The sequence below is a fragment of the Onychostoma macrolepis genome, chromosome 17, assembly GCF_012432095.1.
Source record: "Onychostoma macrolepis isolate SWU-2019 chromosome 17, ASM1243209v1, whole genome shotgun sequence".
Lineage (NCBI taxonomy): Eukaryota > Metazoa > Chordata > Actinopteri > Cypriniformes > Cyprinidae > Onychostoma > Onychostoma macrolepis.
In genome coordinates this window covers 1,424,339-1,438,741 of record NC_081171.1, presented here as the reverse complement: position 1 = coordinate 1,438,741, position 14,403 = coordinate 1,424,339, and the positions used below count along the sequence as shown (strand labels likewise).

Here is a 14,403-nt window from a genome sequence, read left to right as displayed (position 1 = left end):
ACAGTAGGCTAGATGTATGTTTTCATTTGGAATGGAAATCGTATACAGTATTACAGTTAGTTGATCTTAAATGGTGATTATTCATTAACAGCTCTCAACCGGTAGGCAAATGAGTGGTCTGAACTTATTTACCCAGCACATTTTTTATTTTGCTCACGCATGTGCACTACTTATGTGCATCCCTGTTTATGTTAGATGTCAAAATTTAGATGCCCACATTTATAGTCACATGCATATACACATAAATATATTTTAAAATCATTTTATTTTTTTTGCTCAGTCCACAGTCCAAGAGTTGAGAGAGTTTGATGCATCCGTATAAAGCCATTTGATTATGAGCCGCAGCTCAGAGCATGACATGACAAGGACACACAGTTCAATCATGTAAATCATGTAAATCATGTTTATGTAAGGTAGACTCAGGCTGAGTGGGATCCATGCGTGGTTTATTTAGAAACAAACAAGCGCAATGTACAAACAAGCGTGGTTCGAAGTACAAACAGCAGTGTCAGAGGCAGAACAGCGATCGTGCTCATAACCGAGCAGAAGATCAGGGCAGGCAGCAGATAATCAGAAAATCAGTCCAGGCAAACAATAGCAGTCCAGGACAGGCGGCAAAGACACGAGAAGCAGTGATCCAAACAAGGCTAGTACACAGGCAAGTCAGAAACAGACAAGGAACAATCAGAATTGTAGCCAGAGAAAACAAGACTTCTCAAGGATTGAACACTGATGCAAGGCTTAAATAGTCTGGGTGATGCAGGTGAGCAGGAATCAGTCCAGGTATGTGGGCTCTTGGGAAATGTAGTCCAAAGATAATACTCAGGTGAGTGAGTCCTCTGGTGGCCGATTGAGGAATTTTCACCGCCATTCATAACTTTATTTGGGCTTTAACTGTGAATTTCATTATCAGGTTACATTTAGGTCCTGTTTATCAAGTCATTTTTGATCACAGAGAACAATACAAATGAAGAAAAAATAATATTTATATTTAATAAAAATAGCCACAAAATGCCAATGAAAGCACAGCTTTATTAGTGGTTATATACCCTTTTTCTGTTAGTAAACATTGTGACATTTTTCTGTGGGCAGAGCTTAGGTGGAGGCAGAAAGATCCCCTTGACCGCTTCACTAACACTAGCTATTAAGTATGTTAGCTTGTTTTTTAACAATTAGTGGAGAAAAACTGATTTTACCTGCATATGTAAGATCACTCACTGTGCAGGACCGTGATTGTTATTTAAATAAGGTAACTTTAACGGACGGAACCAGATTGGCCGACCTGTACTCACTTAAAGGATGGACAATCTGATAGGATTAAGTTACCTCTGGTTGAGTGACTCACATCTATAGAGAAACCTAACGTGTAGTAAAGAGAAACTCACCTGTGTCTATCTACACTGTTAGACATTTCAAAGGGTTTTTACAGTAAGTGTTGCCAGTAAGTTACTGTAATTAAGATGTACAGTAGCAAACTGTATTTGATTTATCAGTATACTACTGGAATTCATTCATTTTAATATAGATTTCATTAGATTTTATAATTTTTATATAGAATTCTTTTTATTTTTACTCTACATATGTACTACTGGCATTCAATTAAAATAGACACAATAATTACAAAATATCAAATTCTTTATTTAAAACATTGCATGTATAGCACTTAAAAATACAGACTGCCAATGCTGGAACAGTGCATCTTCCCCATTTCTCCTGTCTTAGGATGTTTTGCAGTGCATTATGTTGTGTCTGGTCTCTGGATTCATCCCCACAAAGAATCTTTAGGCAACAGAAACATAATGGGGAAAAAGACAAGTAGCCAAAGACAAATATCTGCAAAAAAAAAAAAGCAGCCATATTTAATATATATATATATATATATATATATATATATATATAAATAAATAATAATATTTAAGGTTTTACCTTAGAGGTGTCACTTTTAATTTCCTCCGAGAAAACTGTTCATCAAAATCCAGTTCCCTCACAAGATCACATTCAATGGCCATTAAAGACAGTGAATTGAGACGTCCCTGGCACATTTGGATTCTTGGCTCACTTTTGAGTCTTGCTGACACTTTTCACACTTTTAGCGTGTATCTGCCGGTGGCCTCTCAGCACTTCACAGAGAAAGCATAGGAGAAAACACGGGTGTCAGGGATGGTTAAATGGCTCTAATCAACGCTCGATCTTTGGTGAATAAGACCTTTCTGCTAAATAACTTCTTCACAACTCATAGTCTGGATTTTATGTTCATCACTGAATCCTGGACAAAGGTTGGTGATTTAACTCCTTTTTCAGAATTGGTTCCGGCTGACTGCACCTTTTTAAATTCTCCCCACCGAAGAGAAAAGGGTGTGGACTAGTAACTATTTTAAAAGACTCTTTTCTTGAGCTTTCTCAGTCTGTTTCAGTGGTGGTGTTTGTCAGTTTTGAAGTTCAGCTTCTCCATCTTGACTGGAATGGTCCTGTTTTATTAGGGATGATTTACCGTCCTTACCGTATTTAATTTCAGTTGTTTAAAGACAGTTTATTAGCTTATTAGACTGCTGCCAAATCTGCTAAAGCTACTTAATTTTCTGATTTAATAAAAAAAAAAAAAAAAAAAACATTCTACTCCCAAAGTTCTGTTCTCAGTTATTAATTCTGTTGTTAATCCTTCTGTTAATATAGTGCCTGATGCATCTGTGTAACGAACAAGGGCGTGACAACAGAGATCCAAATGCAAGCTTTTATTAAAACAGTATGTAATCCAAACAGGCAGGGTCCAACACCAGCAAACAGTAATATCTAGGGCAAAGCAGAAGAATAATCCAAAACGAGCGATGGTCAGGCAAGGCAGCAAGCAATCACAATAAACAGAGAAACAGTCCAAGATCAAAAACAAGGCAATGGCAATGATAGGACAGAATGAAACGCTCAGTAATGTCCGTTAGCAGTGAAACAAGACTTCTCTGTCTGTCTGTCTTAAATAGTCCTCCTTATTGGAACCAGCTGTGTATGTGTGGCAGGGTAATTGGATTCTCCCTGTATTCACGTTAGAATATTGTTAGCCTATCAGCAGGCATGGGTGGGTTTATAAAGGGCTGATTGGTGTCAGTCGGATGTGTCACTCTCCCCTTTCTGGTACTGGCATTCGACACTGTGCTTAGCGCTGTGGCTAATTTAGTCACGGCTCACTTTGGTTTGATTTCGTGAGTCTATTGGAAGGGTAAGCATTACAGCAGCGTGATTTAGTGTTCTGTTATATACAGTCTATGGTTATATATCAGTTTGTAATGTTAATGTTGTCATTCCTGTACCAGTTATAGCCATACGAGATGTCAACTGGTTAATGTTTGCGTTTGGTTGGATTGCCTATTCAGGTATGTGTAAAATTGTTCCGTATATAACCAGAGAGTTATATACCATATGTGGGAGCTTAATTATGTTTGTGTTTTTGTTGCAGCATCCCGTTGTTTCTGCACTGCCGTACTCCTGTGCCAGTTTTGTTTGGTGTGGCAGATAGCAGTATTGTCCAGTTTGTCCCTTTTACGTCAACTTTTCGGTTTTAGACTGCTCGGCGCTCACTGTGTTAATTTGACGTGACTGACTGCTGCAGTAAATGAAACCTGTTTGAGGGTGTCAGGTTTCATATAGTTGAATTACCCTTATTTAATGACACATTGTCTTTTTCTTTTAGTAATGTGCTGGAGGGTTCCTGCTGCAGTGTGTGTTTTAGTCTGAACATCAGTACCCAGAAATACGCTGCTGTCTTGTTCCTTGTTGATTTGTTTTGTTGTTTTTGTATTAGTTTAATTTTGCTTTCATGTATTAGTTGTTTGTGTTCTTCTCTGTTGGATTGTTCATCTTGGCTCCATTGGCCTCTGTATGTTATATGCCGAATGTCTGGTGACCTTATTCATTTAGATTTATTATCTGATTGTTTATTTCCTTTTGACCTGTGTGTGTGCATTTCATTTTGTTTGGTTGATTTGGTTTTTGATTACAGGTGCTGTGTACCCAACAAAAGGCAGGGAGGCAGATTTTCCACACTTGTGCAGTGTTGTGCCGTGTCGATCACCAACAGTAAATCTCACTGGGTATTGTGTGAGTGTGCACTGATAGTGTGGTAATTAAAATGTATGCTTTTTCTAGGAGTTTGATACCAGTTGGCCACAGCCCTGTATATCTTTTTGTGGTGTTTGTGTATTTTGGAGGTCAGCAGCAAGCAGTACCATTTTAAGTTTGTTGTTGCTCATGTGATTTCTTTTTAACAAAATTTAATTGATTTAATAAAACAATATATTTTTGTACCCACGTCTCTTGCTCGTTTATTTGGTAGACTTGAACCTGTGTTTCCTTGAGTAGCACCTGAGGGTGCATAGTATTTCCTTGGGTGCAAGTCCCAGGGTGGCGTAGTCATTTCTCTTGTGTTTCTGTTGCGCAACGCCACTCTGCTACATATGCAATCAGTTCCTAGGCATGGTGTTATGGGAAATGGACTTTGTGAAACAATGGTAGAAGTTCAGGATGGAGTGCGCTCTAGAGGAGCTCGTGGGCACTCCAGTTGGACATTGTGACACTATGATGCTTTATGTGAAAGCTTCTTGAGACACTTCACTGACAATCTCTCAATTTTTCAATCTGGCTTCGAATCTGCTCATAGTACTGAAACTGCCCTTCTCAGAGTGTTAAGTGATATCCTTTTAGCTACCGACTCTGGTGGTCCTGGTTCTTTTAGATTTACCTTCAGCATTTGATACGGTGGACCACTCTATTTTGATATCTAGATTAGAGTCAGACATGGGCCTAAAAGGTACGGTCCTTAAGTGGTTTCAGTCATTTTTATCTGACAGAATTGTTTTTGTCAAATTAGTTAACTTTTCTCTTCACCTGTTGCTCATCACACCTGTGGCATCCCTCAAGGCTCGATATTGGCACCCTCCCTTTTTTTCAATGTACATGCTACCTCTGGGTTCCATTCTAAGAAGGCAATGGGTGTCAATACCCAGATTTATTTGCCTATTAAGAGAAATGATCATTCAGCACTAATTATGTATTTAATTATGTACTTTAATTTTAAGGCAACAGGTTTCCTCAATTGTTTTAAGTTAACTTATCACTTTTTACAGTGTATATTGCGGTATTTGAAAGTCACAAATTACTTGCCTATAATTGGTCCAAAATGCTGCTGCTAGATTTCTTCAAAATAGTCATAAACGTGACCACGTCTCCCCTATACTGAGGGCTCTCCATTGGCTGCCTATTCGATTTAGTATAGATTTTAAAGTTCTCTTACTGGTGTATAACTCTTTACATAATCAAGCCCCTAGTTATCTCTCAGAGCTGTTGCAATTTTTATACTTCCACTAGAAGTCAAAGATCCAGTGATCAGAATCTCCTTTTAGTCCCTCAGTCTAGGAGGCTAAACCATTCAGGGCTTTAACTGTAATCAGCAAGATTTTAAAATGGCAATTGCTTTATTTTGTTATCTAATGAAAGACATTCACATGTTTACAAGTTTGACTAAAGTCAAATAATTTTGAATCCACTGAAAGTCCATAATAGTGATTAATCACATTTAATTAGTTTCATTACAGTCACATGATAAATACTGAGAGAAAAAAATAAACGGAGATTATGTAGGTTGAAGTGATTAAATAATCATCAGCTGATTCTGACAGGGTCTTCTTAATGAAATAACCATGCAAATGTCTGAGGTGTGTGGACATTACTGTCATCCTGTTGTTTGAGTTGCTCTGACACACACATGGATGATTATAACACTTAATAAATCAGCAATGGTAATATCAGATCATATCAGAGATTTGAAAGCACAATTCAATCCTTCCACAATAATAGACTGTTACAGTAACAATCAACACAGATTAGTCATTTGTTTTGAGTTATTTCACTTAAGTTGATATTTTTAGGCTCATAATTTTATATGTGCATGCATCATTTTAAACAGTTCTCTCTCGTTCATAAGTGACTTTTATCTTTGTGTTGTTTTTGAGCTTGATTTTGGTCAGAATACGCAGTTTCTTCTTAAACAACACCTGTACAGATCAGTTTAAGAAATCAGTCTAAGAAAGCCTGAGACACAGAAAGCCCTCTGTCTTAATTATCCTGGTTATGAATATTTTCCACAGCATTAATGCTGGATTGAGTGATGATTGTGGTGGAGTCGGTGCTATCTGGATCATCTGAGAAATTACCTGCAACATCATTGCGAATGTGGTAGTAATACAGGAAGAGGAAAATCCCTGAAAAAAAAAAAAAGAAGATCAAAGAAACATATTTCAAGTAATTCAAATAATTTAAGACATGATTAAAGTCATTTGCATGACTTAAACTGTGGCTTAAAAATAAATGAACCTGGTCATAAAAAAATTATTTGGTCAAATGAATCATAACTCCCATTAAAACCCCTTTAAAAAAAAATAAATAAAAATAAATAAAAAAAACATTTTATTAAACAATTTTTTTTTATAATAAATAAAAAAACCATTTAAAAATCATTAATGAATGAATTCATATAATTTAATTAAAACTCTAGGAAAAATAACAATATTCTACTAATACCAAATGTATTGATGCATGTGATTGCTTCTCACCCTGAAACGAGTTCAACACAGTGAATATGTAATATGAGGTAATGTGCATCGGTCCATAACTGAAGAACGCCACAGACCACGTCAGACCGAAGAGCAGGAACAAACTCAACACCATCATCAGCTGCTTTCTGAACGTCTTTCTCTTGCCGTCAGTCGCTCTTAAGTGTTTGGCATGAACAAATGTAGTTAAGATAGTGATGAAGATTCCTGTCATAAAAATAAAAACTAAAGCGAAGTAGCCGATATTCACTGTGTAGTGAATGTAAGGATTTGCAATCCAGCACCTGTAATTAGAAAAGAATGAAATATCATTTAAGATTAATAATATTTAATATTATTAAGATGACAATCAGTAGACATTCATTAAATTTATGTATTTGTGACATCAGAACAACTTACATTCGTGTGATTTTTCCAGACATTGTGTTCAGGGTCAGGGTCACTGCTTCATATCCTCCTACAGAAACAATAGCTACGACTATTGGAGCCGGACACACTGAAAACACACAGAGACAAGGGTTATTATAGTAAAAAAAACAGGAAAATCATAAAAATACTAAAGCTTTAAAATGGAAACACATTTTAAAAATAAAATAATAAAAACTAATAGTGTCTCAATGATACTGAAAAAAGGTGTTCAAATGCTCTTAAAGGAGCAGCTCAAGAAAAGGACAAAACCACCATAAAATGATCATGACAGTAGTTCATGTGACTCATGGTCACGGTATTTTCTTTTTCTGGTGAACTTACATTTGGACTAGATGGTTTGAGAGGTTTATTTTAATAGGGTTTTGTTGCTCTAACTCACCCCAGCCCAGCACGGTGATCTTCCTCGTGTAGTTTGTGATGGTGACGTTCTGTCTGAGGAGCCATAAGTACATATGAAGAGCTTGAATGAAGAACCAGGTGAATGAGGCCAGCATGGAGTAATGCAGGAGCAGCGCTATGAAGACGCACGCAGCGTTGTCTTCTGTGTTAGCGACGCTCTCGTTTGACGAAAACGAGACATTCAGTAGAAACAAAGCCACAAACATGTTCATCAAGATCTTCGTGGCCTGATTTGATTTGGCTTTTCTATTAAGACATAAAACAACTGCTTTTGGAACATGAACTTTCATAATTTAGAGTTTTGATCTCATCACTCGAAGCATGTTTTACATGAAAATACTGTTTCAGTATTTCTACTTTAAAATTACAAGTTTAATTAAATGTGTTACTTGCTGTTTCTTTGTAATTGTTTGTGAAATTTACTGGTAATTTCTGAATAATTTTTTTCTTAGTGTAGAATTAGTGATTACTGATTACTAAACAGCACTAACTATATTGGCTAATATAAGATACTCTACTGTAGCTGGAAATGCATGAATAAAGCGACGGCCAGAAAAAATATGGAGATGCCGCAGCCGATAGAAGAGATGAAAGTCAGTGATTCTGGATGCATCGCTGTGATTTTTAAGTCTGGCAGATGCTGAAGGATCAGAGAAAACACAACAAAAGAGAAGAACAGGAGGGTTTGTTTTATTAGTATGAATGAGATCTTAGCAAGTTTTAAATGCATGTATTTGTTTATTTTGTCATCCTTTACAAGCTCACTGGCATGTAGACATGGACCAAAAGACTGATTGCTTCATTGGGATTATTAAATGAAACATGAATTATGAAAATGTAAGTTCTTCTTCTCTGAGAAGCTTCTCACCATCAGCACTGTCAAGAACGTCAGATGTGAGCAGGAGCACTTTATGGTGTTACTGTCGATTGTTTCTGTTTCACAGCCAGACGTCGTCCAGTTAAGTTGTCCTTCATAGAAAACAGAATGACAAATTAAATTAATTATACAAATTAATTATAGAAAATAAATTGGGTTTGTTGATAGGAACTGATCAGTACAGTCATATCTGAATGTACCTTTGCCATCCCAAGAAACGCAGGACGCCTTATCCTCCTGTAAGAACACGTTTAGTTTCCATTTTTCTTTCACAGTGTAATATTAAATGTTTTGCAACAAAATCTTCATTACCTGATTGTTTTTTGTAAAGAATATGTCAATATTGTCAGTAAGGTTGGAGATATTGGCCCTCATCATTAGTCCATAAACTTCATTGTTCAAAACAGTGAATTTTTGCATTTCATTCTAAATCATAAACCAAGAATAAAGCAATCATTAATCCGTTATAAATGTGTGTGAATACAGTACATTTGTCAAAACAATAGTTGACCAAAAAAATGTCGGTAACACTTTATTTTAAAGTCTCTTAACTAGTTGCTATTTAGCATGCATATTAATAGAATATTAGCCATTTATTAGTAGTAATTAAGCACATATTAATGCCTCATTCTACATGACCTTATTCTACATCCCTAATCATAACCAATACCTAAACTTAACAACTACCTTACTAACTATTAATAAGCAGCAAATTAGGAATTTATTGAGGGAAAAGTCGTAGTTAATAGTTAATAAGTGTTCCCTATTCTAAAGTGTTACCAAAATGTCTTGTATGCTGTTATATTTTCAGTAGAACATAACATTAAAATAATAATAATAATAATAATAATAATAACCATCATCTTGACAGTGGATATGACAGTCCATTAAAGTCTAACTCTTCTGAAGTCATACGACGGATTTGTTTGCTTGTAAAAAAATTTTCACACAAAATATAATGAAGACAGATTTAAAATTTTTGGGTGAAATATCCTGAAAACATTCTTTAAAATATGCAAGATGTAATTTGTAACTGTGACCACCTCATTTCTCATATTGTAGAATTGTAGAATTGCAAGAAACGCTGTTCCATTGTTTTCCCGTCGTGATTTATTAAAGGCCTCGCTGGAAACCTTTACAGACCAGGGAAAGTTTGCATTCAGGTCGCTCTGACAATCAACATCCTGTGAAAAGAAGAATTAGCATGATAAATGAAGATTCATATCATGGTTTAATGTTTCTGAGGTCTTACGTTTATAATGTCCTCATCTGAAGAGTAGCATATGTCTTTGGTTTTTGTATTTTTGGCTTGTACATGAAGAAGACCAATAGCATCCCCCATGACGATCCCTGCTTTGCTTATATTGTTTTTCTCCATCTCTTCCATTTTAGACTCCATTTTGTTCAAATAGTCTCTGTAAAATTGATTTAATTACTTGGTGTTCTGTAATAGAGTTAATTCAGATTCACTGATAATCACACACTTACGATGCTTCTGAGGGATCAACATCACCATCATCAACTTGAACAGACATATTGTAAGTAACCTCGTGTGGTTGTAGAGTGACAGTGACAGCACTGGCTGGGCAGGTCACACACATCCATTCACTTCTGATGAAACGCAGAACGTAACTGCTTCCTTTGCTCTCTTCAACACAGAAATAAATGAGATTAAAGTGATCTAGATGTTGCTTATTTATAAATCTATAAACATCATAGTTTCAGCATTGTAATATTTATATACTCAGGTTTATCATTTCAAATATTTATTACTGATAAACAAAATGGTCTAATAATTAGAGAAAAAGTGCTGTGGTGTGATATGATGTGTATTTATTTAAATGCGATGTTATTTAAATGATGTGAAACAGGCAGCTGAAACAAATACTGGGAAAAAAAGTTTACAAAGACACAGACTTACTTTTGCAGATTTTATCATCATATGTAGCCCCTCTACATGTCTTTCCAGGATCAACAAGAGGGATTTCCAAACAACCTGAAGAAACCATGACACATAATTCAACATAACTTTGCAGTGTATGATTTGTAATAAAGAATTCTGCAACTCTGCATACTTAGAACAGCATGGAAGGTAATAAAGGACCAACAGGAATAAAACATTACAGACAGATGAAACTGATAAAAGTGTCATATAATTTACAATACCTGTCTGACCACAGCTTAGTAGTTTTTCAGAATATTGAAAAATGTGTTTGTTTGAGCAGTCCCAGTCAGAGTCCAGATAGACATTTTTATACTGAAATAATGCTGTGCTCCAGTAAAATATTCCTATTGTTATTGATACATATTTCTCTGAGATACCATATATATTGATTGGACAGTCATTTTCACTGATACTATTTCAGCAATTGTCTCATGTGTTTTCTATCAGCTGTTTAGAAGCAAAACTAGTGATTTGCAAATTAATCACTGTTGCAAAAAGGTCTGAAATGGTTAATGATTCAGTTTGACGGTTCATTTGGACTGTTCACTCACGCACTGAATCGTATGAAATGCTATTCCAGACAATATTCAAAAGGAATTGCAAATTGTATTTGCAATTGTGTTTTCAGTTTGTGGACACATACGTTGAGACATAATCCAAATGCAATTGCAAATCGCACATTTGCGCTTCCATTTTCTTTTCCGTGTTTGTAACATGTCCGCCAAATTTTAAATGGAAATGCAAAGTCCATTTCCAATGTCTTACGACTTATGACCCTGTCGTTTTGGAATAGCAACAGAAAATCACCCATTTGCTATTTTACTGTCTCCGCATCCTGTAATTAATGTAATCAATCTAATCACATATTAATTGCACATCAAATTTAGATGCAAAAATATTTTAAAGTCATTATTGTGTTAAATGAGAAAAGCATCAATTAGAAAATTAGCTTTATAAAAAAATTTGTCATTTTTCTTTTTTTTTTTCTTTGTTCATTTTTTAATTTTTAATTTTTGGGTGAACTATCCTTTTAGTTTAATTTTTTTTAATATAGATTTTTTTTCATATTTTTTATTATTATGGAAATATGAAATTATTTTTTTTAAATGAAGCGATATTCTAAATAATAAGCTAAAACTGCCAGTAGGTGGCAGTAAATGTCTTAAGTAAGTGGAGTTCATTCATTCATTTGATTCTTTCAAACTGCTGATTCATTCAGGAATGAAGTAAACAGCTCTCTTTATGAATGGCCCACACACTGCACAACAGTTCTGCTGTGGCTTTATATATAACATTTTTGTTGGCAAAACTGAGCTAAAACAGACAAAATTGTATCTACAATATAACACAATACTAAGTTATTGAACCATCGCATAACATCAACATGACATTTGCACTCGTGCTAATTGGGACAAAAACAGCACTCGTGTGATATTGCTTAACTATATCTAATCATACAGATATGAGATAAAACTCATACAGGGGTGTTTTTGCCCCAATATCCTGAATTTTAGGGGTCTGTAACTGCAATCTTTAAGCCACACCACGAAGTGAGTTGTTGACCTGCATCATGTTTGTCACCAATCAACCTTATACTGTAGGTTTTTAGGTTGTTCTGTACAGGTTGTTTGGCTTGAAATGATGCTGTGCAGACCGATCAATGTTTTACATCCAAGTACCACAAGCATGGTCCATAGAGAGCAGACGGCTCTGCATGCTTTCAAAACGCTCTCGCAGGAGCTGATGTCATACACCGATCAGTTTGAAATGTTATGAAATGTAAGATGTAGTTCATAATTTTAACGCATCATTTTTTTCCAAAATTAATTAAATTAATTCATTAAATTGATAGCTCTAATATTAACATAATATGACTTAGGCTGCACTTTCTTTTTGTCCACACACACTTAGTGCAAACTGATGATAAACTTCAATTAACTTATTTTCTTTCGTATTTATTGTCAGGAGAATATAACACAGGAAAATTATATACGGTAAATTAAATAATGCACATAAAAGCATGAGATAAAATCAGGGAATTAAAAAGAAAGCACAGGCTCATGCATAGTGGTTTGTTACATGTTCTGTTGTTTTTTGATGATATAAATGGAAATAGAAAACACTATGAAAAAACACTCTTACTTCCACCGTTTCTATTGCCCCACAGATTCTGGCAAGTCAGACCTGATGAAGGGAAGAGATGAAATTATTATACACACTAAATCTAATCTAAAATAGTTTGTTGTTGTACCATGATCTGCTTAAACTCACTAAACAAAAATAGATTTAAAAAAAATAAAATAAAAAACAAACAAACAAACATTTGTGAAAAGTACTTTTTTTTTCTTCTTTTCTTATGTGGGGTAAGACAAAACAGCAACAGAGCCACAACTTTCAACACTAACACTGTGTCTATTGTAGGAAAACACGCACCTGCTGAATTCGGGGCTACTAATCGCTGACACTTAGTGTTTAGCGAAAATAACTCATTTATGTCTTCATTCATCTCTTTCATTCTGACTTCTTTTTTCTGCCCTCGAACTGTTAGTTTGAAACTGTATGTTTTGCATTGTCCTGAAAACAGAAAACATTTTACATTTGATGATACTTTTTAAAGAGCTTGGAACTCAATAATGGATTTTAAATACAATATAAGCAGGTTTTACCTTGAGAAGAGATGCTTAGTTTGACATTCATTATGTGAAAATTATTTATGTTATTTGGTGATTGACAGGTCAGTGCTACAGCTGAAAGAAAAACAGAAATGAACTCAATGAGTTTATCAGTCATCACTTTCAGACGTTACATTTCACAGGTTATTACAAAGAAATTACAACTTTAAAAAAGTTACCTGGAATTGCTGGGTTCAAGAAACATTGATTGGTCAAACTGATGCTGATTTTCAGGTTTTTTGAGCAGGCTGCACAAACAACATTATTAGACTATTATATAATGATTCATGACATGATGTAACACTTTATATTACTTATTAAAAATTATATGCAAACATTTACAGTCATAATCTTTTTCTTTTTGTTATTTTAGCTTACATTTTCATTTTCCTAATGTTCACCTAACAGCATATTCTATAGCATATATTTCTCTTTAAGTTAATAAATGTATATTTTTTTAAAGCAACATACTTATCTGGCACATAGAACAGCAGATGATCATCAGCCATAGCAAATTCTGCTTTTGTTGAGACATATTTCCCAGAGACAGCTGCCTGATAGAGACACAAGAGTTTAATTTAGTTTTCTGCAGACAGAGCTAATAAATCTTTGGTAATTTTCTTATTGCATTCTTTAGATAAAGTCCACAGTCCAAGAGTTGAAAGAATTTAATGCGTCCACATATGAAGCTGTTTGAGCTGCTAATGAGCTGCTGGACACTGACATACAGTTCATTTGAAAACATGCAAATCATGTTTATTTCAGACTTAACTGTATCTGGTTACATTAAGATCCAGTTTATCAAGTCATATATATATATTACACTTTGTGTTTGTGCACATTTCTGTACAGTAAATGACATTTGTTTTGATATTTCATGACCTAATGAACGGCATTCACATAAGTGTGAATAAAATGAATAAATGATTTTCCATCATGAAATAAGAACTGTAACAGAGAATCATAAGTGACAAAACAATGATAGATTCACTGATTCTGACCATGTTTTTTTTTTTTTCTTTATGAAACGAACATGCAAATATCAGAATCCACAGGCATGTCGACATTCATCCTGTAGATGTAAATTAGTTTTGTAAATAAGGTTCGGTGTTGTTTGAATCGCTGACACACACGATCACACATGGATGACTATAATGCTTAAATCTAACTATTAAGGCTACGTTCACACTGTCAGTTTTTGGGACTGACTACCGCATTTACCGCATGTAGCCAAATACAGGGCTGTCGACCGTATTCTGTTGCTGTGTGGACGTGGCCTATCAACAGTCATATCTGAGAGATCTGAAAGCACTTATACAATCCTTATAAGCTCACAGATAGCATCAACTTTAGATTAAAAGAGTACAAAGACTTTTTTTTATCAGTCATAACTTCTGGAGAAAAATACAGCAAACGCTGAACAAAGATGAATCTTTCTAGAGCTCATGTGTCGACCACCTGCATTGGCAAACACTATTAAAC

At 34.9% G+C, this 14,403-nt stretch overlaps 2 protein-coding genes and 1 long non-coding RNA gene across 4 annotated transcripts in view; 1 reads left to right on the top strand and 2 right to left on the bottom strand.

Moving 5' to 3' along the window:
* Window positions 1–14,403, bottom strand: part of LOC131522649 (adhesion G-protein coupled receptor G5-like) — a 45,417-nt gene that overhangs the window by 14,120 nt on the left and 16,894 nt on the right. The gene's annotated exons all lie outside the window — the stretch shown is intronic.
* Window positions 3,114–4,254, top strand: LOC131522655 (uncharacterized). The gene is made up of 3 exons (XR_009266594.1): window positions 3,114–3,211; window positions 3,306–3,365; window positions 3,449–4,254. It is a non-coding gene; the product is annotated as an uncharacterized LOC131522655 (long non-coding RNA).
* Window positions 5,466–13,607, bottom strand: LOC131522648 (adhesion G-protein coupled receptor G2-like). 2 transcript variants are annotated; one of them, XM_058748261.1, is made up of 17 exons: window positions 13,393–13,607; window positions 13,101–13,169; window positions 12,916–12,996; window positions 12,683–12,823; window positions 12,392–12,433; window positions 10,226–10,300; window positions 9,793–9,952; window positions 9,557–9,719; window positions 9,348–9,488; window positions 8,617–8,730; window positions 8,505–8,541; window positions 8,296–8,396; window positions 7,946–8,067; window positions 7,408–7,673; window positions 6,999–7,095; window positions 6,568–6,883; window positions 5,466–6,248 (listed from the first exon to the last, which is right to left on the bottom strand). In XM_058748261.1, the coding sequence occupies exons 1-17, from the start codon at window positions 13,454–13,456 to the stop codon at window positions 6,069–6,071; spliced, it is 2,169 nt and encodes a 722-aa protein (XP_058604244.1). In that variant the 5' UTR covers window positions 13,457–13,607; the 3' UTR covers window positions 5,466–6,068. The 2 variants fall into 2 exon arrangements, with proteins under 2 accessions (XP_058604244.1, XP_058604245.1); XM_058748262.1 differs by having other exon boundaries at window positions 6,600–6,883.